A 27,115-nucleotide genomic window follows, 5' to 3' on the forward strand; every position below is an offset into this window, starting at 1 on the left:
AAATATGACCCATTCAAAAAGTCATACAATATGACCGATTGTATTCAATAAAGGTGTCATGTCATGTATTCATTGTACATTGTATTCATTACTTCACTTTGTATTGTCAGGTTTGTCAGAGTATTCTGGTTTCAATTAACGCACACGTCCACTATTTTGTAAAACCATTGCAAGGATAAATAAATGTACTTAAAGCAGCACTATATGTAACTTTCCTATTCTATATTTGAACCCAGTTTAATGTGTGTTGTGCTGAAATGTTACCATTGATCTAATAGAGCTGGCCTGCTTGCTCAGGGGATAAATTGAATCTTGACCAAAATTCATATCAGATCCTGTGTCTAGCTGAGACGTGACCTTTGACATGATCTAAATGTCTCAATAGAAGAGCAGGGAGACGAATGCTACGACCTCAAATATATAAGTTATCTTGTATTAAAGGGCCACTTCACCCCTTTTGCAAACAGATCTTATTTCAAATGAGCATTCAGTGATTTGGAAAACCCCCGGTCCCTCCCGGTAACAAGATGTGCACATGCACGCACTACAGTGGGGGGACACGCAACAGGCCAACAGCACACACACCAAGGCCCGACCCCGCTCGATCATGATTGGCGGAAGGCCCCTCTATATCCTGATTGGATGAAGGCTGGGCCACCTAGCCAAAAACAAAAAAATAAGTGGTATTTGCATTAAGTGAAATAAATCACTGAATATAGCTTTAATGATGTTTAGGACACAAGAAACACTTTCCTGGGGTTTTTATGTGTATAATATGTGTGTTTAGATATTTTAGTCATGATGCCATGTTCAGACCCAAATTTGTCATGAAAATGTGACTCACTTCCTTCCTGGAAGTCAACTACTACAAACACTATTAACATTGAGTGACTGCAGTTTCTTCCAGCGGTGAAATTACCCTTTAAATATAATGGTATAATCCAAGCTGTGTTTTGCCATTGCATGGCAGGCACATACTAATAAGTGTCACAAATCTGTACAAAAAAAAGATATATATGACATTATTTGAAAATGTTCAATAGTTATACAAAATATTTGCAGGTCACAGTTTACTATGAAAACCTTAATTTCATTAGTCATTCGTTAGTCACGCCTCGTGTCAATCAGTCCGTCACATGCTCCATATATGGCCATCTCCATATATTAAGATCGATTAAGGCCGTTGAGAGATTTAAAGGTAAATAGGAGGATCTTAAAATCAATTCTCTGTTTAATGGGGAGCCAGTGGAGTGAGGTTAAAATGGGTGTGATGTGGTCAAACTTTTTGGTACCAGTGAGGAGGCGGGCAGCAGCATTTTGGACTAATTGTAGTCGTCTGAGAGAGGATTGGGGGATACCATAATATAGTGCATTACAGTAGTCTAGCCTTGAGGAGATGAATGAATGGATGACTGTTTCGAATTGTTTAGGGGGGAGGTAGGGTTTGATCTTGGCGAGTAAACGTAGGTGGTAAAAACTTGTTTTAACAACAGAGCTGATCTGTTTGTCGAAATTGAGGTGGTTGTCGAAAATAACGCCAAGATTTTTTGCACTGGTATGGATGGTGGATGTAAGGTGGCCGAGGTTGTTAACAAAAGGGGTGGGGTGTTGTCCGAAGATGATGATTTCGGTTTTGTCATTGAGATGTAAGAAATTTGCGTCCATCCAGGTTATGTCATCTATGCAGTTAATTAAGGGGTCAAATGAATTATTGCTGGCGGATGTAAGTGGCATGTAAATTTGGAAGTTGTCAGCATAACAGTGGAAGGAGATGGTGTGTTTGGAGAGGATGGGTCCGAGGGGCAGTATATATAATAAATACAGTACCAAAATAGAGCCCTGGGGGACCCAACACGTGAGAGGGGCAGCGGGTGAGGAAACTTCACCCAGCTGGACGGAGAAGGTCCTATCGGTCAGGTAAGACCTGAACCAGGCTAAGGCCGTCCCGGAGATGCCAACCTGCTGTTCCAGCCGTGCAAGCAGGATTCGGTGGTCGACCGTATCGAAGGCAGCGGAGAGGTCCAGCAAAACTAAAATGGCAGGGCTACCGGAGTAAACTGTTAAAATGAGGTTGTTAAAAACTTTTAGGAGTGCTGTTTCCGTACTGTGGCCGGGTCTAAAACCAGATTGAAAATGAGGTCATGATTAGTTAAAAAGGATTGTATTTGTGTGTAAACTATTTTCTCCAGGACTTTGGAGAGGAAGGGTAAGGGATAATGTATGGCTGAGTGGTCATTGTTGACAGATGATGTCACTGTTATTTTCCATAAGTGATTTGCTTTACAAAAGGTCTCAATTGTTAACATAAATAATGTTTGTTATAAGCTGGTCCAGCCGGCTCCGTTCACTGCCATGTATTCATTGCACTTCCGGTGTGAGTTTGGCTCCCATGAAAGTGTCCATGAAAGTGTCATGGCGCAGCCCAGTCACGTGACCACTTCTCTTCCTTCTCAAAGCTTCCTTGCACTTCCCATAGACATATAAAGGTAGACGCCCCTTTTGGCTCTGGAGCGTATGTGCTCAAGGGAGGGCAAAATATTCCCGAGATTCCTTGCGAAGCCCCGGAAGCATGAGCATGCGTCACAGAGCGCATGTTCGGGTCTGATAAGTCCCGGAAAAGATGCACTGTGATTGGCCAGTAGTCACTTGAGTGGCAGCGTGACGTAGTGTGCTGTCCACTCTTCCGGCGCCAGTGTAAATTCTTCCGCCCTCCCGTCAACACACTCCAACGAACTGCAGCAGCCAATGAGGCATCTATTTTTTAATATCTATGGCACTTCCCACTCCCACCTCCATTCCAAGATGGCCGACATGTTTGCCAGCATGGCAGCAGATTCTGATTCCTCTTGGTGATTCTTCTACACTCCTGTGCTAGCCCTTTGTTACCCCTTTGTTACTCATCTGTGAGTAATTTTAGGCTTGGTGTCTTCATCATTGGATCAACTGATTAACTGTTTTTGAGTTATTTGATTTGAGTTTGTATTGAAAGTATTTGAGTTCTCACTTGAAAGCATTTGATTTATGAACACTTTTGTTTGAATAAGACGGGGTGCATACTTAGTTTTGACTAGTCATTGGTTAGACATGGGTTAAGATTAGGTTTAGGTGTGCTTCCCCGTGGGAGGTTAGGTTTAGGGTGAGGGTTTGAGATAGGTTGTAGTTGTAGGACAGTCTAACCAATGACTAGTCTAAACTAAGTACTGCACCCAAATAAGACTGCATATTATGAAATACACTTTTGTATTTTATTTTCTAAGACAATGAATGCATGCATGCTAGAACCAGATTGTTTAATGGAAATCATGATTAAAGAGGTCGATCCTGATCAAATCAAACTCTTTTCTCATGCATTGATAGTTTATTTGATGTTATACAACAGTGATTTTGAAACAAATACTCATTTGGACACCTCGCCTTTCAGGTCAGGTTTTTTGTGTCCTGAAAGGATTCTGTTCCATGGATGGTTCTGGACTGGTACCGGAAGGTACCCAGACCTGGCGAGCCGACCCGGAATTCTGAACCCCCCTTCCCCCCACAAATGTGGTAATCTGGTTCTCTAAATTGGAGAAAGAGACTGATTTCCCTTTAGAACTGAATAGGAACTGAACTGGGAATTTTCAAGTTAAGTCACCAACTTAAAGGGGCCCCCATTTGTTTGTTGTTTTTCATGAATGTTCAAAGCTGTTTATTTTCTGCGTGAAGTTTAATAATATTTTTTAAGTTAACCTTTAATCCCGGTTTTCACTCCTCGTCCGAATCTGGTACATGTTCTGGTTTATACGCAGTCAATTAATTTATCTTTATACCCACCTTTATCATTAGTTATCCTTGCGCAACTTGCTACAAAAACACTGAATGCTTTTACTGTTAACAATGGAAGAACTGATTGTGTCCAGTTGGCTCGGTAGGTAGAGCTCTTACCTTTGCAACACAAGGTCATGGGTTCAAATCCGGCCACCGCCAACTTAGTGTATGAGTTTTCATGAACCCTGCCCCCCACTATAAAAACCGACCCTGTCAAAATTCCGTGGTCTTTTTCTCAAGTTTAGTCTTCCATGTTTCTATGGCTTATTGTGCATATTATTCTTATTGCTTATTGCCTTCCTGCTTGGTCCTCCCTTATCTCTGCTTGCAGCGATTTCTTTTTTTCTAGTATTATTATTATTTGTATTATTTTCCCCCCGAGTCTTCAGTTCATTTCGGATTATTGTAAAAGTAGGCTAACTATACAGATGAAACTGCAGTACACCGTTCTCCCGGACCAGAAGTGGCAGTGCTGTCTCAATTGTGGGCGTGATTTTGTAGATCTTGTAGTTTATATAAAATTATGTAAACTAGAGAGCAGACTGCCCCAGCCATTCATTTCAATGGAGTCGTACAGACTTCGGTAGCAATTCACAGACCATTCCACACCACTCTCTGTGGCGGTTATTCTGGTGAACTTCTCACCCCTTTTGAGAAAGATAAAAACACAATGACAATTTGCACACAGCATTATGACATAATGCAATATCACATACACACATAATATACAGGACACATTTATGTGAACTCCTATAGAAGCAAGTAGATGCCAATAACAATGTCCAATCTCTATTAACACTTATTAACAGTAGCCTACAGGTAGTACAGTCAGAGGTTATGCTTATGCTATACCTGTATAGTATATGCCCGTATATGGTTTCTGCCCGACAGCAAAGATATACTATATTATAGTATAGGTAAGTTGTGACAATCTTGGACTGTATCAGAAAGGATAGTCTGTTTACAATACATATAACTAGTCTGTTTACAATACATTAAATAGTCTGTTAATTCATCGTTTGACAGTGAAATGTAATGCTGAAATCAAATGTGATGAGTATAGGGGATGAAAATAACATTATGTTAGACACTCTATTATGGGATCACATTCCGGGACCAGGGCCAACATTTTGTCCCAGCCTGACATGCCTATATACAGAGTATATGTATAAGTAGGCTTTTGGCACCAAAATGGTCCACCACTGAATATTAACCTATTCCAAATAATTTATTTGACAAGATATAGTGACACCAAGTGAAGAAACCCAGCACCCTGCCACACTCCCAGTTATACAGATTATTTTATGCTGTCAGCAGTGATTAAATTTATCACTAGCCACTTGGATACCACGTAGCAAGTTCACCTCATTCACTCCATACCAAGTATGGGATGAATGTTGTATCATTTACACTTGATGTGCTTTATTAATAGATGTAATGGCTACTTGGATACTACTTTTGCAATGTGAGGGGCCACAAACACATGGTCATTCCTCCTATGTATTCTCTAGCAAAGACCATAGTGTGTAATAATATTTGATAATAATTCTTTCCACTGTATATAACAACCCATTGAAACGTCAAAGCCATTAGAAACTCTCTGTTAGCTTCCCTGAAACACACAACCTTGGTTCTGGTGACTGGTGCAGATCTACAATGAGTTCACAATGTGTCGACGGGTTGTACGTCCATTTTTCAAATAGCCAAAGTATAGGGATGAAGTTGTGAATGTATGTTATATGTAATAATAATCCAAACTAAAGTTGTCAAATTATTGTTGTGGAGTAAAAGTACAATATTTGCCTCAGAGATGTAGTGAAGCAGAAGTGAAAGTGTTGAAAATGTCAAAAAATAAATCCCTCAAATGTTTTACAGTACTTAATGTACTCTAAATGTACTCTAGTAACTATACGCAGTATAGTTACTTTACACCACTGCATGATACTTCATAATGTTTCATGTAGAGTTGCTCAGTGACTCAGATCTAGATGTAATCTATCTACTAAAATGCCTATCAGTGATGGAATGAATAAGCAATACCCTATTGTAGAAATATTCAAAGTTTACTTGAGTAGAAGTAAAAAAGTACCAAAAGTAAAAGTAGGCTACTATTTATTCAGAAGGTCCATTTCACACAATTTCAAATGTATAAAATGTATTAAAATCCTTGGAAAATAGCAGATATACAAGCTCACAAATTAGAAATACTAAAATAAATAAAAAGAATAAACATGAACATAAAATTAGCCTACCTCAAAATTAAAGCTTTTCCTTTTTTGTTGTTTATGGAGTTCAAATCACTCAAATAGAACCCAGGTGTGGTTTTAATATTCAAATATGTCTTCCATGTGTATTTCTGGTTTCTTTCGGATGAACTGGTGGGTGTGGCCACACAAAAACACTTATTTGAGCAGGGAATCAGAGCGCTCCATCTTTAAAGGGACATTTCACCACTGGAAGAAACTGCAGTCACTCAATGTTAATAGCATTTGTAGTAGATAACAGTAGCACAATTTGAAATGTACACCCATATGGTAAGAAAAATAATGAGTGTGTTTGACTAGGGTTCGACTGGATTGCTGAATTCCTACAACGACCATAATGCTTTGGTGCACTGCCCCTCGGGGGGAGGCTGTTTGGAAGTGTGACTTGTAGTCGAGGAACGAAGTGAGACCACATTTTCCTGACCAATTTTGGTCATGAACATGGCGTCATGAAATCTAATGATATCTAAAAACACATAATACACACATAAAAACCCCAGGAAAGTGTTTCTTGTGTCCTAAACATCATTTAGATCTGGTTGCAAAAGGGGTCAAGTGGCCCTTTAAGTACAATAACAAATTAAATGTACTTACTGTACACCACTGCTGCTCAGCTCTCGGTTTCACAGATATATTGTGAAAATAGCCGATCAACAAAAAATGTCCCTCTTTCTTAGGTAATATTTGACTATTTGACCAATGGTTTTATTTTTATAATATAGTTTGTTTATTACTTTTGATACTTTAAAGACCTTAAATTGTCACTTTAAAAATGTGCAGATACCCTGCATATACTACTGTTGAGTGAGAAAAAACAATGTTGCACAGTAAGCAAATCCCCAGTAATCAATTGGGGACCCCCTTTGGGCTCCCAACCCACAGTTTGAGAACCACTGGTCTATTCAATAAACACACTAGATTTGGGTTTAGGCTACTTTGTATCTGCTTGATTTTATATAGGAAAGCTGTGACAACAAACTTGGACTGTATCAGCTTTGTGACAGAAGCTGCGTTTGCAATTAAACAGTGTCTTATCTGTTAACAAATGTATTTATGGTGAAATGTGATGCTGAATGAGCACAAGGAATAGAAATGACGTTAGTTGAGACAACTTTTTATGGGCTGGAGGTTGAGTGATCAAGTGCCAGTGTTCACTGTTTCCTACATTGAAGCCAGTGCCATTAAGACGTCTGACATCTGAACCATCTGAACTATGACCCTGGCTAAAAAACAAAAAAACAAAAATAACATCAAACCCCCCCAAAAGGTAACTAAAGCTTAAGTTTCCTCCTGAGATTAAGTGCAGTGGAAGTGTGAAGCATACAATGGAAATACCAATGGTGTAAAGTTAACTAAGTACATTTACTCAAGTAATGGACAATTTTGATGTAGCCCACTTTTACTTAAGTGGAGTATTTCCAATTTTCAACACAATTACGTAGTTACTTCCCTCACTGAATATGAAACTAATGTATCTGACAAGTCATGCTGTGATGATTATACCAAACCAGGCACAGGCTATATTTATATCATAGCCACTGGCATGGCCATAAAGTTGACTCATAAACCTGATGCACAAGATGCACTATCCAGTGTCATGGGAATGGTTTGACCACAAGGATGCTATTGCAATGTCAACAAGAAGGAAGAACCATTAAAGGCCATTCCTACTTTTACTTTCTGCAAAGATTGCAATTAGCAACTCATATAAGCCTGCTGAGGCGGGTGACATGCGGACCCACTGCAGAGGTGTTCAGCGTTTCATCTGGTGAGTGAGACTTCATCTGTCTTTAATAGTCCTACTAATGTGTTAGATATCTAAGCTATGCATAGTCATATAAATGTTTTAGAGATAGCTGATCCTAGTCTTATAAAACCAGTCGTATGACTCCTTACATACTCTACTGGACTATGCTGTCCACTTAGTGGACAGCATAGTCCACATAGTGGACAGCATAGTCCACATAGTGGACAGCATAATTGATGTTACAATGTACTGTACAGATTTAAATGATTGACTGTATAGTCTTTTATTTGTAATTGTGGTTTAGGCCAGATTGGAATTTGCTTTTATTAATTATTTTATATTTAGTTTATATTAGTACTTAAATAATAATTTACATTGCATGTAATGTCAGCTACTGGAGTTATTATTATTATTATTATTATTATTATTATTATTATTATTATTATTATTACAACAATTATTTTACTTGAGTACAGTTTGGCTAGTGTATACCCATGCACCTCTGAATGTAACCTTAATTCATACAATGGAATTAAAGTGTATTAGAAACGGAGAAAAAAAGTCTAGCATTGCCTCAGTACAAAACAAAACAAAACAAAAAAACAAACAAACAAACAAACAAACAAATGAAAAGAACTGAATGGGCAAGCATCATTTCATTTCATTGCATGCAGTGATAATATTGGATGGAATGGATCACTCTTTTCAAATGTGGAACTAATGAGTAATTTAAAAATGTCTCTCATGAAGTGCTGTGCGGCAAGAATGAACAATATAGGATTCATATAATACTAAATCATTCAACTCAAAAATATGTTTTTTCCCCCCACACTTAGGACTTGTACTGCACTCAAGATTTCACTGCTACTGGTAGAGGGGAAAAGTGAGTGTTCATAATTTTGACATTAAACCTAGCATAGTCCTACAATGATCTGCTCAGATGTCAAGTCAGCAAAAACATCTATTGTCTGTCTAGAAAGGCATACCAGCACACACTTTTATTCCATTTGTTCTTTGTATATTAAAGGTTCACACCCAGTAGCAGCAACAAATGTATGTTTTGGCCGGTAGGCCTTCCTACAAATAAAATACAAAATAAGTAGAGGAAGGCCTATGGGCTGAACAGTGCCGGTTCTGGGCATTTAGTGGCCCTAAGCAACATAATATTATGCGCCCCCCCCTGACCCCCGGGTCCAGAAAAATGTGTAAATTTGCCATGAAAATGCTTCAATCTGGTGCACTTTGAGATCAAAATTAAGAGGCTAGATCAGGCCGCCAGTTGATATTAACCTGCGGGCCGCATTAGGTGAAGGTGGGGGCCACATGTGGCCCTCAGGCCGCCAGTTGATATTAACCTGCGGGCCGCATTAGGTGAAGGTGGGGGCCACATGTGGCCCTCAGGCCGCCAGTTGATATTAACCTGCGGGCCGCATTAGGTGAAGGTGGGGGCCACATGTGGGGGCCCAGTGTGGAGGGATGGTATGACAGACTGACTGGTATAAACAGTGCCCCCAGTGGGGAGGGATGGTATGACAGACTGACTGGTATAAACAGCGCCCCCGGTGTAGAGGGATGGTATGACAGACTGGTATAAACAGCGCCCCCAGTGGGGAGGGATGGTATGACAGACTGGTATAAACAGTGCCCCCAGTGGGGAGGGATGGTATGACAGACTGACTGGTATAAACAGTGCCCCCAGTGGGGAGGGATGGTATGACAGAGAGACTGGTATAAACAGCGTCCCCAGTGGGGAGGGATGGTATAAACAGCACCCCCAGTGTAGAGGGATGGTATAAACAGCGCCCCCAGTGGGGAGGGATGGTATGACAGACTGACTGGTATAAACAGTGCCCCCAGTGGGGAGGGATGGTATGACAGAGAGACTGGTATAAACAGCGCCCCCAGTGGGGAGGGATGGTATGACAGACTGACTGGTATAAACAGTGCCCCCAGTGGGGAGGGATGGTATGACAGACTGACTGGTATAAACAGTGCCCCCCAGTGGGGAGGGATGGTATGACAGAGAGACTGGTATAAACAGCGTCCCCAGTGGGGAGGGGTGGTATGACAGACTGACTGGTATAAACAGCGTCCCCAGTGGGGAGGGATGGTATAAACAGCACCCCCAGTGTAGAGGGATGGTATAAACAGCGCCCCCAGTGTAGAGGGATGCTATAAACAGTGTCCCCAATGTAGAGGGATGGTATAAACATCCCTCAACTGTAGCCTACAGTTGATATTAACCTGCGGACCGCATTAAGTGAAGGTGGGGGCCACATGTGGCCCCCAGGCTGCCAGTTGATATTAACCTGCGGGCTGCATTAAGTGAAGGTGGGGGCCACATGTGGCCCTCAGGCCGCCAGTAGCCCATGTATGGGATAGGGGATACATTACAAAAATAAAGAAATCTTCTCCCTGTGATGTGGCCCCCTCAGTGGTTGTGGCCCTAAGCGACCGCTTATACCGCTTATGCCTAGCCCTGGGGCTGAAACATCCGTTTGTTGCTGCTTATGGGGGTAAACCTTTAATAAATAAGGAATCCTAAATGGATAAAAAGTTAATGCTGGAATTCCTTTCTATAGACTACCCGATATTCTTATACTGTGAACTACTCGACTGAGTGCTTGCTTCTCCTCTCCTCAAATACAGAAAGCCGCCACCATGAGTACGGACGAAGAGATGAAGCAGTACGGCGGGGCCGCCATTTATCTCCGTAAGCCAGAGAAGGAGAGAATGGAAGCTCAAAGTGCGCCCTTTGATGCCAAAACTGCATCATATGTGGTGGATAAGGCAGAGCTATACCTCAAGTGTAAGATTATAAGCAAGGAAGGTGACAAAGTCACCGTGGAAACGCTGGACAAGAAAGATGTAGGTGTATCTAAAATCAAATAGTGGCACAGTACAACTGTAATCACATTACATTCTGAAGTTGTGCTTTTTCTTTTTTAGAAAAGAACTGTCCCTGAGGCGGATGTCACCCCTATGAACCCTCCCAAGTATGACAAGATTGAGGACATGGCCATGATGACCCACCTCACTGAAGCCACTGTCCTGTATAACCTCAAAGAGCGTTATGCAGCATGGATGATCTATGTAAGCTTTTCTACATGTTGAGCAGTACATTATTTCACCTGTCAAAGAAAGAAAAACACAAACACAGAGTACAAATTATATCATCAAATGAAAAACCGTAGAAAAACAAATGCAAACAACTCATGGTTCTGAAGTTATGTTCAATGTTAATGTTCTCTCTCTTCTCCCCTTCAGACCTACTCTGGCTTGTTCTGTGCAACTGTGAACCCCTACAAGTGGCTCCCAGTGTATGACCAGGAGGTTGTAAATGCCTACAGAGGCAAGAAGCGTATTGAGGCTCCACCCCACATCTACTCTGTCTCTGACAACGCCTTTCAGTTCATGCTGATGGGTACGTACTAGTCAGGACAATGTAAACAAATACATAATGAGTTTGTGCTGTATATCCATGACTAAAAAAATATGTGCTTTACATTTTACAGATAAAGAAAACCAGTCTGTCCTGATCACGTAAGTTTCCATCATCTACTAGGCATTAAAAAAAGAACATTGTACACAAATTCACTAAGTGCATTTCTCTGAATGTATGCTTTTATAACCAGTGGAGAATCCGGTGCTGGGAAGACTGTGAACACCAAGCGTGTCATCCAGTACTTTGCAACAGCAGCGACTGCTAGTGGAGAGAAATCGGCGGCCGATGGTGGTAAAATTAAGGTACTGTATATGTATATGTTTTTAACTTTAACAAAAATGTTTTGGAACATAAAGCATTTATATGAAATATAGCAATTCAATTTAAAAGAATTAAGACCAAAATGTCTAAAACATTCTAGGGGTCACTGGAGGATCAGATTATTGCAGCCAATCCCTTGCTGGAGGCCTATGGTAATGCCAAGACTGTGAGGAATGACAACTCCTCTCGCTTTGTAAGTGTAAAATAATGACATTTTATGAGTAAACCTGCAATAATTCCACAATGTAGACGGATGCAACTAATTGTGCTATATCAAACAGGGTAAATTCATCAGAATCCATTTCAACAATGCGGGTAAATTGGCCAGTGCTGATATTGAGACATGTAAGTATGAAGTTCAGAGATGAGAAATTATATATTGAGGATTACATTTTGACATATGTACAACCCATATAGAATATTATTATTATTATTATTATTATTATTATTATTATTATTATTATTATTATTATTATTATTATTAATTATGTTGTACAACCCATATAGATCTGCTGGAGAAGTCTAGAGTGACCTACCAGCTTCCTCTAGAGAGAGGTTACCATATCTTCTTCCAGATGATGACCGACCACATACCTGGGATTATTGGTAAGTGGAATTATACTGATGATGCAGTGAGAACATAAATTAACTAGAAAAGTCGCAATTTTGAAAAAAAAAAAAAAAATGTCTGCAACAAATGGTTATTTATTTTTTATTTTTTTGCGGCACCCCTTGTGGATGAAAATGGAATTGCTTTTTGCTCTGGGTTGATTAAACCACCCGTGACATGTGATTCAAATTTGGGATGGATTGGACGTTTTTTTGTAAAATAGTCCCCTCCCATTAACTTTGGACGACGATTACGGCCGCACGATACGCACTATATGGGGAGATGCGTCATGACCCACGGAATCCAGGGAAAAATGTTACGACCTACGGTTCAAGAGTTATAAGCCAAAACATAAAGTGGGCTGTTATAGCGCCACAATATAGCCGACCAATATAATTATAAGTTAATTCATTTTAATAATTATTATGAACCTGCCCTCCTAGTTTTGTAACTATAGCCCTTATGGAAAAGATACTTGAACGTGACTTTTCGAATTTTCCGATTCATGTCAATGGGGAAATGTAATGCACGAATACATTAATATCAATTCAACTATACAACATTTCTCTTAGCAAAATACAAGCACACGATTCCCGATGAAGCCGGTCAAGTGCGTGCCATCAAAACTGTGGGATAAGTAGTGAAGCAAAGTTTAGGGTTACTCTAGAAAGAAGTAAAAAAATAAAGTGTTACTATTACTAGTCTGGTTGAACCACACTAATGAATAGAAACACATGTTCACACTTTTTGTAATCCCTTCTCAGAAAGTTGTCTCATCACCAACAACCCATACGACTTCCCGTTGATCAGCATGGGTCAGATCACTGTGGCCAGCATTGATGACAAAGTCGAGTTGGATGCTACAGATGTAAATGGACATTATTTTACATTTCTAATACTCACTGTGCATTGCAGTCAGTTGCTCTGCAAAATACATTTTGTAAAGCAGTGGTTTTCAGGCCATGACCTCCCAAAATAATCCTATTTAAACTGGATTGCTAATATAATGCTTCATCTCAATCTTCAGGATGCTATTGGCATCCTGGGCTTCAATGTTGAGGAGAAAGCGTGCATCTACAAGTTCACCGGATCAGTGATGCATCATGGAACGTTGGTCTTCAAACAGAAGCAGCGTGAGGAACAGGCGGAGCCAGACGGCACGGAGGGTAAATTGCATCTATTTATATTTCAAAAGAACTAAGCTAAATATATTTTCAATATATTGTCATTATTTATTTATATTATACTGTTTATACTGAAGGTTATTTGGTTTACCTATATGGTCCTAGATTACTAGCTGTATGCATTCAATGTATTACCAATTGTGTTTACCTTGCTAAAATCGCACTCTGGATTAAGCGTCTGCTAAATGCCTGAATCGTAAATTGCAAATTGTATGATCATTTCAGTGGCTGACAAGATCTGCTACCTGTTGGGTCTGAACTCAGCGGAAATGCTTAAGGCATACTGCTACCCCAGAGTTAAAGTGGGAAATGAATTTGTCACTAAAGGACAAACTGTGCCACAGGTGAGTAAAGTTACATTATTTCCATGTTCTGATTTCATACACACCTTATAAATTGTGTCCAGACTGTTTTAAATCATTATTAAAATGATCCTCCAACATTATTGTCTCAGCCAGGCTGAAGGTGAGGCAGAGATTGTGTTTTGCACCATGTCCGTCGGTCTGTGTGCCTGTTTGTGTGTCTGTGAACAGCTAATCTCAGGCACTGTTTGGCCGCGAACTGTGCATGCACACTCCCTGGATAGGTGGATGCCAGAGCAGAACCTCTGCCCCAAATCTTTCAGATCGGCGTAATCGGTGCGCCACCAGGAGGTCGATTTTTGCAAAACACATGTTTTGATATCACTCCTAGTCCTACAGATTTTGTCCAAACATCATGCAAACCGGTACACAGTATCTCTATATCCATTAAACTGAACAAAATGCATATGAACGCAGTGTGCAATTTCTGTGAAATTTTGCACGCATATTCCCACACAGCCGAGGAAGTAACGCCACTTGAAAAATTTCAAATCAGCCTCATGGTGGCACTATAACAGGCCGATTGGCATTTTTACAGGTAACTGCACCGATTTGCTTAAAACTTTGAATGCACACTCCCTAGAGGCCAAGGAAAAACCTTTGCCCTGCATTTCTGCTACAAAAACAGCAGCACACTGCAGAAACATGTGCAGTTCCAAGTACCTCTACTGACATGTTTGGCGCCTGCTGGCCTAGTGGTCCAGGACAGGCGCATGCCACATATATAGGCTCTGCCCGTAGTGGGTTGTGTGTTTGAGTCCCGTTCATGACGACGTTTGGTGCATGTTTTTCCCGGTCTCTCTCTCCCTCTTTCCTGTCCATCTTCACTTGTATCTATCAATAAAGGCAAAAAAGCAAAAAACGAATCATTTAATATATATATATATATATATATATATATATATATATATATATATATATGACTACACCATGACCTTGTGTATAGAGGGTATGTGCGTGACATAATCATCAAACCTGGAAGTTATGCGGGAAGAACTACTGAGTGGCAACAAAAAACTTTCTGGCCTTGACAGCCCATACATCCAAATAGAGAAGTTGTATTTGTGAATTTGCCATTCACTTTATGCATGTGCATACCCTATTGTGTATCCAACCCTAAAACCCATCCCGCTCACTCAGATCAGCTAACACAGGGAAGCTGTCAACCTTCCCTAAAGCACTCGGGCTCTCAAACTTGTGGAATAAACTTTCCATTGCAGTTAGATCTGCAGACAAACTTTGAATCTTCCACCGTAATCTGAAGATTCACCTCTTCAGACTCCACCCTAGCCCGTAGCACTTGGCCTAGCCTTGAAAACCTTGCAGGCTTATGCAAAGGCTAAAATTGCTTAAATTGTGTAACTCACTATAATGTTCCTATTTCCTTAGACAATGAACTCAGTCAGTGCCTTGGCCAAGTCCATCTATGAGAAGCTGTTCTTGTGGATGGTCATTAGGATCAACGAGATGCTGGACACCAAGCAGCCGAGAAACTACTACATTGGTGTGCTGGACATCGCTGGTTTTGAAATCTTTGATGTAAGCATGGACTTGTTTTAAGTGGGAGACTAAATATTTTTGTCACAGTTACACATTTACAAGAGATTGGGCTAATGATATTTCCTCTCACAGTTCAACACCCTGGAGCAGCTGTGCATCAACTTCACCAATGAGAAACTGCAACAGTTTTTCAACCACACCATGTTTGTTCTGGAACAAGAAGAATACATGAAAGAGGGAATTCCCTGGGATCTCGTTGACTTCGGCATGGACTTGGCTATCTGCATTGAGCTCATTGAGAAGGTAGGTACTGTACATGGACTTGGCTGTCTGCAATTGAGCTGATTGAGAATGAAATACATACACTGTTGCATTGAGCTGATTGAGAAGGTATAGAATTATTATTAGTATAGCGTATTATATTATTATGTATTGCTATGGACTTAGGTGTCAGCATTGCGTTCATTGAAGGTATACAATTATTTTGTGCTTTAATGGACATAATGTATACACACACACACGTCATTGGCACTAAGCTTTTGTTGATTTGTCTCTTGTGTCTCCTTCCCAAAGCCCTTGGGCATCTTCTCCAGCCTTGAAGAGCAGTGCATGTTCCCAAAAGCTACAGACAAAAGTTTTGCAGAGAAGTTGATTGACCTGCATCTGGGGAAGAACAAGGCCTTTGAAAAACCCAAGCCTGGTAAAGGCAAGGGTGAGGCTCACTTCTCCCTGGTCCACTATGCTGGAACTGTGGACTACAGGTGAACAGAACCCTATAGTATGCCTATATGTACTGTATATATAATTATACATTATATATAATATAACCGGAACTGTGGACTACAGTTTTTGATTAATTGAGTATGGAGGACCCCAATGGAAACAAGCGATTGGCTTTTGTTAAAAAAGTGTTAATAAAGTATTCAATCAATCCATCAATCAATCAACAGCATCACAGGATGGCTAGAGAAGAACAAGGATCCTCTCAACGACTCTGTGGTGCAGCTGTACCAGAAGTCTACAGTGAAGCTGCTCTGTATGTTATATCCACCACCTGAGCCTGAAGGTATGTTTATTACAATTGGTTTGGAGCATTTAGCATATTGGGAGCTGTACCCCAGAGCCAATAGGAACACAGAGGGGGCGGGACATCAGCAAATTAATATAGGACAATAATATAATATAATGTGTTCTATCCCCCACCTGAGCCTGAAGGTATTGTTATATCAATACTATAAACATTCAGAATCTGACAAGAAGGGAAGCATTTTCATTCTATATAACTAATGATAACTCATGATTCTAATATAAACAGATAATACCAAGAAGGGAGGCAAGAAGAAGGGTGGTTCCATGCAGACTGTGTCTAGTGCTTTCAGGGTAAGAATATCTTTTCATTATTATCAACATATATCCCTGTAAGAATGAAGCGTTATTATTATCAACATTATATCCATGTAAGAAATAGTCTTTAAATGTTGGAATTAAAGTTTAGAATAGGGTTTACGTCGTTAAAGTATGTTTTTAAAAACAATCTAAATCTGCAAAGTAAGTAGTATCTAAAGAGTTCAAATAATTATAGTGGAAGAAAAAGTACAACATTCTATTACTTTTGACTCATTATAAACCTTTATGTCTCAATAGGCAAACTTGCAGTTGCTGATGACCAACTTGAGGAGCACACATCCTCACTTTGTGCGTTGCCTGATTCCCAACGAGTCCAAGTGTCCAGGTGAAAAGAAACATTTGACGCCTTATCAATTATCTCCTAGTGGCCCCAAGGAAGACCTTGGCTTGTAGTACTAAGCCAGGATGCGGAAAAGGCTTTCGACCAGGTGGAATATTCGTACTTGTTCTCAGTGATGGAATTTTTTTTACATTGGAGATAGGTTCATTACATGGATTAGGCTATTGTACAGCAACCCCACTGCAGCTATGAGACTGACTAACCAGACACTGTCCTCACAATTTGCTTTAGCTCTAGGGCCCTTTGCCCAGACAATTATAGCAAATGCTGACATATATGGGTACAACACAGAATACACTTAAAATATAAGATCTCCCTATGCAGATTACATTATTTTGTATGTTTGTATTTTGGTTGACTCGTTTTGACTCATTAAATGCAACTTTGGCCAGTGCGTAACTATTTTGTTGTAATTATAATGAAGCAACATATTTACAGGACTGATGGAGAACTTCCTGGTCATCCACCAGCTGAGGTGTAATGGTGTGCTGGAGGGCATCAGAATTTGTAGAAAGGGCTTCCCAAGCAGAATCCCCTATGCTGACTTCAAGCAGAGGTATCAATTCCTTTTTCCAGCAGCTTTTAGTTCCAAACGTATTAACGGGAGGCACGCAAAATGACCATGAACTTCTGCAAAACAGATACAAAGTACTGAACGCCAGCGCATGTCCCGAAGGCGCGTTCATGGACAACAAGAAGGCATCTGAGAAGCTGCTTGGGTCCATTGACGTACCTGTTGATGAGTACAGGTTCGGACACACCAAGGTAAACACACTCCCAATCTGGTTTAACATTATGGACAGAGGACTAAAAATAGATTTTATGGTTGTTTAGTTACAGTGTTTGTGACATTGTATTCAGGTGTTCTTCAAAGCTGGTCTGCTGGGTGTCCTTGAAGAGATGCGAGATGAAAAGCTGGCTGCTCTGGTCGGCATGACTCAGGCACTCGCACGAGCTTACCTCATGAGGAAGGAGTTTGTCAAGATGATGGCTAGGAGGTACTTTGAAAACATCTATTCAATAAAAGAAATAAAGTGTCAAATCACTATAATAAAATAGCAAAAATTGCAGAGCAAGCTTTTGATGATGGTGGCAAGGAAAAATCTCCTTAATAAACAGCAGAAGAAACCTCGAGCAGAATCAGGCTATAGGATGGGGGGTCATCCTGCATTTACATTGCGGCAGTTAACAACAATACCAACAGCAATAATAACAACAACAATAGTACAACTATAATGACACAATTATATAATAACAGCAGGCGTATTACATGGAAACCCTCAATCTGCATTTCAATCATGATCCACTGTTGTCCACAGAGAGGCCATTTACACCATCCAGTTCAACATGCGCTCATTCGTCAATGTGAAACATTGGCCATGGATGATGGTCTACTACAAGATCAAGCCTCTCTTGCAGAGTGCTGAGACTGAGAAGGAGCTGAATGACATGAAGGAGAACTATGAAAAGATGAAGACTGACCTGGCCACTCTCCAGGCCTTGAAGAAGACACTGGAAGAGAAATTGATAGCTGCGATCCAGGAGAAGAATAACCTTGCATCGGCATCGGCATCAGTAAGTAGCTACACTTGTACAGGAAATGTTGCTAATATTTCATATTGTTTATCATCTTAAAAGGCAAGACCACTTTTTTTAGGTTTGAGTTGTATAGTTACGTTGCCATGATGTAACTCCAAAGGTGGACAAGAAATCAAAAATAATTGCTCCATTGATTAGAAATTGATAATTCAAAATATTCTCCTCGTTGACTTACATGGTACTCAAGAGCTCTCAAAGTCACTCTTTTAAATGAACACAAACAAAATTGATTCAGACAATATGAGCATCACCAAACCCAGTACTGTTTTTGTTTTTAATAATAATGTTAACTTCCTGTTGAATTTACTATTTGAAGATCTAGATCTGGATCCATGGATCCAGTCCGGGTTTTCTTCGTATAAAAATGGCAAAATCAACAGGAATTTTACATTTTATTAAAAAAAACATAACTGGGTTTGGTGATGCTCTATATTGTCTGAATCAACTTTGTTTGTTTGTTTACGTACTAAAAGAGTGACTTTGAGAGCTTAGGTCGAAACGTTAGTCGTTCTGTATACTAGTACCTATTAAAAGGCTCTAAATGTCTGTGCTGCTCCAGTGTCCTCTCCTCCTTCAGTGACTTTGTGAGCTGTTTCAGTGTACAATGTAAGTCAATGAGGAGAATATTTAGAATTATCAATTTCTAATTACTAGAGCAATTCTTTTTGATTTCTTGTCCACATTTGGATAACATCATGACAAGGTAAATACACAACCCAAACCTCTACCAAAGTGATATTGCCCTTTAAATCTTTTATCTAAAGTAGAATGTATAAGTAGAGTCGACCACCAGGCATTCTCTGCCATGGTATACATTGCAGACCATGGCAGAGAATGCCTGGTGGTCGAACGGCTGTTCAGTACAAGGGCCTGACCCAATTTGACATTCTTCAAATTAATTCATTGACAACTATAGGGAGACGAGGCTCTGAATGATGCTGAGGAGAGATGTGAAGGTCTTATTAAAAGTAAGATCCAGTTGGAGGCAAAGCTCAAAGAGACGACCGAGAGACTGGAGGACGAGGAGGAGATCAATGCAGAACTGACTGCCAAGAAGAGAAAGCTGGAGGATGAATGCTCTGAGCTCAAGAAGGACATTGATGACCTGGAGCTCACCTTGGCCAAAGTGGAGAAGGAGAAACACGCCACTGAAAACAAGGTATAGATTATACTCAAGATCATACACTCTAGTTACAGACTTGTAAGGGTCAATTCAGAACCCCCCTCCCCTAAAGGAACCCTGAGAGTCCCTGGAATCCACTTTGAAAAGCACTGATTGAATTTGAGCCATTCTATGACAACACATTATGTTTTGCTTCTATCAGGTGAAGAACCTGACTGAGGAGATGGCGTCTCAGGATGAGAGTGTCGCTAAGCTGACCAAGGAGAAAAAAGCCCTCCAAGAGGCACATCAGCAAACCCTGGATGACCTGCAGGCAGAGGAGGACAAAGTCAACACTCTGACCAAGGCCAAGACCAAGCTGGAGCAGCAAGTTGACGATGTGAGTTTACCAAAGGGAATCAGATGTTTTGAATTTAAAGATGGAGTGTCGTGATTTTTTTCCACCCTAAAACATAATCATCAGGTATTATCATTATATGAGGTGGACAATTTGTTTTCAAAAAAGTGTACAAAGAAAACTGGAAAAGATACAAATATCACGGCACTCTTTAATATTATATGTTTATTGTTTTACTGATTAACAACAACAATATATTGTTGTGCAGTTGGAGGGTTCTCTGGAGCAAGAGAAGAAGCTCCGCATGGACCTGGAGAGAGCCAAGAGAAAGCTTGAGGGTGATCTGAAACTGGCCCAGGAATCCATCATGGACCTGGAAAATGACAAGCAGCAATCTGACGAGAAGATAAAGAAGTAATGTGCACCAACAATATGAAATGTCATGGAGTGAAACCACCTGCAGAATGATGCTAAAATATGACTATTGACTGTATTCAACAGGAAGGACTTTGAAGTAAGCCAGCTTCTGAGTAAGATTGAGGATGAACAATCTTTGGGGGCCCAGCTGCAGAAGAAGATCAAAGAACTCCAGGTATTTTTTATTTTCTGTAAAATCATTAATAATAAGTAAGTGTGAATGGTTATTTTCAGATGTTAATCTAACATCATTCATTTGAAAGGCTCGTATTGAAGAACTGGAGGAGGAGATCGAGGCAGAGCGTGCCGCTCGTGCCAAAGTGGAGAAGCAGAGAGCCGATCTCTCCAGGGAACTTGAAGAGATCAGTGAGAGGCTGGAGGAGGCTGGAGGTGCCACCGCCGCTCAGATCGAGATGAACAAGAAGCGCGAGGCTGAGTTCCAGAAGGTGCGTCGTGACCTTGAAGAGTCCACCCTGCAGCATGAGGCCACTGCTTCTGCTCTCCGTAAGAAACAGGCCGACAGCGTGGCGGAACTGGGTGAACAGATCGACAACCTCCAGAGAGTCAAGCAGAAACTGGAGAAGGAGAAGAGTGAATACAAGATGGAGATCGATGACCTGTCCAGCAACATGGAGGCTGTTGCTAAGGCAAAGGTATGATGGAATGCCATGGTATAATATCATTCTTGAGACAAACAAACATGTTTAAAGTGACTAAAGTGAAATGAAATACTCAAATTTTAAAACTGATAGTTCCACATGTGTGGGGCATTGAAAGGCAGTCTTTATAGCTCAGATTTAACAGTGGGAATGTTTCATACAAGTAATCTTGTGAACGAGTATGCAAACTCTAAATCACACATGGGCAACTGGTGGCCCGGGGGCCACATGCGGCCCCCACCTTCACTTAATGTGGCCCTTAGGTAAATATCAGAATATACTGACATATAACATGACCCGCTTTAATTACTTCAGTCTATATTAGTAGCTTAATGATTAGTATTCAAATGTTAGACTTTTTATGTCCAATGTATTTGTATTTAAGTTCATAAACTTAACATAGGTATAACTACCGGTAAATGCATTTGAAGTTAAATTAAAAAATAGCAAAAAAAATTACTCAGGATTTCAATTTAAATATAGTAAAAAATAGCCGATCTACAAGCTCAAATCGAGAGCTTGTAGATCGGCTATTTTTGCTACAACATTATATGCAATGTGGCCCCTCTGGAGTGAGTGTGGAAATATAGTGGCACTCTCCATCGTCAAAGTTGCCCACCCCTGCTCTAAATGTTATTAAGCTGTTAAGATAATTAGGCAAATGTTAAGTGTTTAAGGCTTTAAAAACAGTGCAGTGCTGTTCTCTCCTCATAGCTAATGATGGCCAAGCAACCCAGTGATGGGTAAGGAAACCATACAGTTATAAACCGGAGGGCTGAAATATAGACTATATCGATTGGCTTTGCTTTAAATCAAAGCAAATGAATCTGAAAAAAAAGATGATTGAACATATATAATGTTCGTTTCCAGGGAAATCTTGAGAAGATGTGCCGCACCCTTGAGGACCAACTTAGTGAAATCAAGGCCAAGAGTGATGAAAACGTTCGCCAGATCAATGATATCGGCGCTCAGAGAGCAAGACTGTTGACAGAGAATGGTAAATGTTCATTTAATCATAAATCATTTGACTACATGGTTTGTCAATGGTACTTGAGCAAATTGACCATAATTAGAGATAATGCTTTTGATCAACAGTTATCCCAGCCACCGATGATATGTTTGAAATGTTTAAAATGAATATTCAAATTTCTAATTAGGTGAGTTTGGTCGTCAACTGGAGGAGAAAGAAGCTCTGGTCTCTCAGCTCACAAGAGGCAAGCAGGCCTTCACCCAACAGATTGAGGAGTTGAAGAGACTTGTTGAAGAGGAGGTTAAGGTGAGGAACAGATTATTTTCTATTTTAGTTTCATATTATTTGTCATTTCATTCAGCTGACATTGTTTTTTTCCATTTTCTTCTGACAGGCAAAGAATGCCCTTGCTCATGCTGTGCAATCAGCTCGCCATGACTGTGACCTTCTGAGGGAGCAGTTTGAGGAGGAGCAGGAGGCGAAGGCAGAGCTGCAGCGTGGAATGTCCAAGGCCAACGCTGAGGTGTGTCAGTGGAGGAGCAAGTATGAGACTGATGCTGTCCAACGCACTGAGGAGCTGGAGGAGGCCAAGTAAGTCAGCAGTGTTTTTACCATAGACAGACCCGCTCCCACTATTCATTTAAATAGAAGTTGCTCACTGGCGTTTGAAGCACCCGGAAGAACGCTCTACAAGTGCTAACTTGTGAACGAGCGCTCTGTGTTAAACCGCAGCTGCGCACTCTTTTGCTCGAGCTACTGTACATGCACAAGCAAAACCGCCTGCCTGCAGTTGCAGCTTTGGCCAGAAGGGTTGGGCGACTTCAACGTTTCCGTTTCAGGTACCACTAGGCCTGTCGCCCAATCGCAATTATCTGAGATAATCGCTTGAGATAAAAATGAAAAAATGGGCATAATCGTCAAAATCGTGATAATCATTTCAATGTTGAAACATTTTCATATTTTTTCCAACATTTTCAGAAAGAGTGGAATTATCAGATGTACAAGCTCAAAATGCATCACGCATTTTTCCCGTGGCACCACTCACTATACAAAATATTGCCACAATAATCGAATTCCATTGAAAACTGATCAACAGGAAGAAGCTCGCCCAGCGTCTTCAGGAAGCTGAGGAGCAAATCGAGGCTGTGAATTCCAAGTGCGCCTCTTTGGAGAAGACCAAACAGAGACTCCAGGGTGAAGTGGAAGACCTCATGATTGATGTGGAGAGGGCCAATGGTTTGGCTGCCAATCTTGACAAGAAACAGAGGAACTTCGATAAGGTGCTTTGACATACATTATTACAAAATAATTCTTGTGTCCTTAAAGTGGGGTAAATGACAAATCATTACAAATTGTATGCAGGTCCTGGCAGAATGGAAGCAGAAATTTGAAGAGGGACAGGCAGAACTGGAGGGAGCTCAGAAAGAGGCTCGTTCTCTCAGCACTGAGTTGTTTAAGATGAAGAATTCCTACGAGGAGTCTCTGGACCACCTGGAGACCATGAAGCGTGAAAACAAGAACCTGCAACGTACGTTTTCGTATCATTCTTTCAAGAGCAACAGTAAAAAAACAAAAACAACAACCGATCAAATGGTGGATCAGGTTACAATTTTATTAAAATGCAAATACAAAATATTTGCTGACTGATTCATTACTTTCAATCCACTGCAGAGGAGATCTCAGACCTGACTGAACAGATCGGTGAGACTGGAAAGAGCATCCATGAGCTGGAGAAGTCCAAGAAGCAGACAGAGACAGAGAAGTCAGAGATCCAGACAGCCTTAGAGGAAGCGGAGGTATTAAAACTTTAGGTTATAGATGTCTGTATTTTCTTTCTTTCAATATGTTTTACATTCAAACAGTGTAGCAGTATAATGATGGATGTTATATTAAAAAAGTCCTACAACCTTTTGATCCTGTATTGCATTTCAGGGTACTCTGGAGCACGAGGAGTCCAAGATTCTCCGTGTCCAGCTGGAGCTCAACCAGATCAAGGGTGAGGTGGACAGGAAGCTGGCAGAGAAGGATGAAGAGATGGAGCAGATCAAGAGGAACAGCCAGAGGGTGGTTGACTCCATGCAGAGCACTCTGGACTCTGAGGTCAGGAGCAGAAATGATGCCCTTAGAATCAAGAAGAAGATGGAGGGAGACCTGAACGAGATGGAGGTTCAGCTGAGTCACGCCAACCGCCAGGCTTCTGAGGCCCAGAAGCAGCTGAGGAACGTTCAGGGACAGCTTAAGGTGCAAAACATATTTAGACAGGTCCTTCAAACAATGGAACTGCTTTGAACAAATCACATTCTGATGTTTCTCTTATCGTGACCACCCCAAATGTGATTTATTTTAGGATGCCCAAGTGCACCTTGATGAAGCTAGCAGAGGCCAAGCAGATAGCATAGAGCAAGCTGCTATGGTGGAGCGTAGGAACGGCCTAATGGTCGCTGAGATCGAGGAGCTGAGAGTGGCTCTGGAACAGACAGAGAGAGGCCGCAAAGTGGCTGAGCAAGAACTGGTGGATGCCAGTGAGCGTGCTGGACTGTTGCACTCTCAGGTAAGTCAATGGAAAAACTCAACATATTTTTAACATACAACTCATTCATACTTGCATTGCTAAACTGAATCTTTATTTTAGAACACAAGCCTTGTGAACACCAAGAAGAAACTTGAAACTGACCTGATCCAGGTCCAAGGTGAAGTGGATGACAGTGTTCAAGAATCAAGGAATGCTGAGGAGAAGGCCAAGAAAGCCATCACTGATGTAAGTTAGGAGCTCTGCCTCTTATCCAATATACCAGGACAATTAGAGATCCTTATGGCATGCTTAATTATTACAATTGAGAGAATTCCACACCCACATTCCTTTGTGTCTGAAGTTTTGGCGACACAGAGGTGTCGACGGAAGTGTTGGCGACACAGAGGTGGCGACATACATTTTATTTCTGTTCAGAAGTTCTTTCTGTACTGTACCTACATGATGCTCAGTGACATCATAGAGGGCAGGTTTGTTTCCCTGACCACATGCCTGTTTTTTTTTTACTTTTCTTTTGCATTAGTGTTCGGGTGAATTTCACCCGTGTTTAGTGAGAGAGTGATCCCACAATGGGCTTTTGATTTGCTTTTTCTTTTTTGCTATTTTTTTCACTGGATCATTCTCACATATCCCAGGAATGGGTGGACCAAAGGAGAAGTTCCCAGCTCCATTATTAACTTTTTTTGAATATATTTTTAAATAATGTTTTTCACAGATTTTGCCCCCCTATGATGTTGTTTCCCTCTGGTCTTATGACCACGTTTAGTATCTGTTTATTACCCTATTATTACCTGTTATATTACAATATATTTTCTCGCAGTCAACATTAATATAAATGTAATCTATGTACCATGTTTGTCAAGTGTGCAGTGACATGATTATTTCCTTGTGGGACAATGAAGTACATTTGATCTTCTTTCCAGGCTTCTATGATGGCCGAGGAGCTGAAGAAGGAGCAGGACACCAGCTCTCACCTGGAGAGGATGAAGAAGAACCTGGAGGTCACAGTCAAGGACCTGCAGCACCGTCTGGATGAGGCTGAGAACCTGGCTATGAAGGGAGGCAAGAAGCAGCTCCAGAAACTGGAGTCTAGGGTAAGATGTGGTTTACTTCAACACAGCTTATAGTCAATGAAATAAGAATAAGTCATTTCATAGTGCATAATTCCTTTTGTGAAGGTGCGTGAACTGGAGGGAGAGGTCGACACTGCACAGAGAGGTGGAGCAGACGCTATTAAAGGTGTCCGCAAGTACGAGAGGAGAGTGAAGGAGCTTACATACCAGGTACTGTATATCATGTTCACTTAAATATCCATCATGCCACTAACTAAATTAATAGATTGCATGAACTACAAAATACAAATACAAAGAACTATAAATGTCATAAATTCACTCTCACTTCAGACTGAAGAGGACAAGAAGAATCTTGCCAGGCTTCAGGATCTGGTAGACAAACTGCAGATGAAGGTGAAGGGCTACAAGAGGCAGGCTGAGGAAGCGGTAAGACAATATACATCTTTAGTTGTGTTCGCCATGGGCAGAGTGTTGTGAAATAATAACACTAACTAGCCACAACCACACTTTACAGTTTTTATGAAATTGTCTTGCTTGGACTATAATTGTAAGGTGCTCTTTTCAAATATTGAGTCTTTGAACCATCTCTATCTCATATTGTAGGAGGAAGCAGCCAACACTCACCTGTCTAAGTGCAGAAAGGTTCAGAATGAGCTAGAGGAGGCAGAGGAGCGTGCTGACATCGCTGAATCCCAAGTCAACAAGATGAGAGCTAAAAGTCGTGACTCTAAGGTAAATACATGTGCAATATCAAGGTTTATTATGTTGGCTGTCTAAGATGGCTAAGATTTAACAAAATAAATCATGTTGAATATCTAATAGCATGCTCCTATTTTACAGGGAAAGGAGACTGCTGAATAACTTCTCCAATACAACTCACCATAAAAACTCATAAAATATGACCCATTCAAAAAGTCATACAATATGACCGATTGTATTCAATAAAGGTGTCATGTCATGTATTCATTGTACATTGTATTCATTACTTCACTTTGTATTGTCAGGTTTGTCAGAGTATTCTGGTTTCAATTAACGCACACGTCCACTATTTTGTAAAACCATTGCAAGGATAAATAAATGTACTTAAAGCAGCACTATATGTAACTTTCCTCTTCTATATTTGAACCCAGTTTAATGTGTGTTGTGCTGAAATGTTACCATTGATCTAATAGAGCTGGCCTGCTTGCTCAGGGGATAAATTGAATCTTGACCAAAATTCATATCAGATCCTGTGTCTAGCTGAGACGTGACCTTTGACATGATCTAAATGTCTCAATAGAAGAGCAGGGAGACGAATGCTACGACCTCAAATATATAAGTTATCTTGTATTAAAGGGCCACTTCACCCCTTTTGCAACCAGATCTTATTTTAAATGAGCATTCAGTGATTTGGAAAACCCCCGGTCCCTCCCGGAAGGAGGCC

General features: G+C 40.7%; 1 protein-coding gene across 1 annotated transcript; it reads left to right on the forward strand.

The window, feature by feature from the left end:
- Positions 1-10,464: 10,464 nt before the first annotated feature.
- LOC306932710 (myosin heavy chain, fast skeletal muscle-like) lies at positions 10,465-26,582 on the forward strand. Its single transcript, XM_079514612.1, has 40 exons — positions 10,465-10,683; positions 10,765-10,908; positions 11,083-11,239; positions 11,331-11,358; positions 11,451-11,562; positions 11,682-11,774; positions 11,863-11,926; positions 12,089-12,187; positions 12,956-13,059; positions 13,219-13,357; positions 13,601-13,719; positions 15,127-15,276; positions 15,370-15,540; positions 15,811-15,998; positions 16,188-16,303; positions 16,553-16,617; positions 16,882-16,969; positions 17,423-17,540; positions 17,626-17,749; positions 17,846-17,982; positions 18,304-18,559; positions 19,500-19,742; positions 19,909-20,085; positions 20,312-20,457; positions 20,545-20,635; positions 20,724-21,113; positions 21,990-22,116; positions 22,277-22,395; positions 22,484-22,680; positions 23,186-23,369; positions 23,452-23,617; positions 23,761-23,885; positions 24,022-24,330; positions 24,437-24,640; positions 24,722-24,847; positions 25,543-25,713; positions 25,798-25,902; positions 26,023-26,118; positions 26,296-26,424; positions 26,533-26,582. Exons 1-40 carry the CDS (start codon positions 10,477-10,479, stop codon positions 26,551-26,553), a joined length of 5,805 nt encoding a protein of 1,934 aa, XP_079370738.1. The 5' UTR covers positions 10,465-10,476; the 3' UTR covers positions 26,554-26,582.
- The last annotated feature ends 533 nt before the right edge of the window (positions 26,583-27,115 follow it).

This window comes from Electrona antarctica, assembly GCF_951216825.1.
Source record: "Electrona antarctica genome assembly, chromosome: 11".
Lineage (NCBI taxonomy): Eukaryota > Metazoa > Chordata > Actinopteri > Myctophiformes > Myctophidae > Electrona > Electrona antarctica.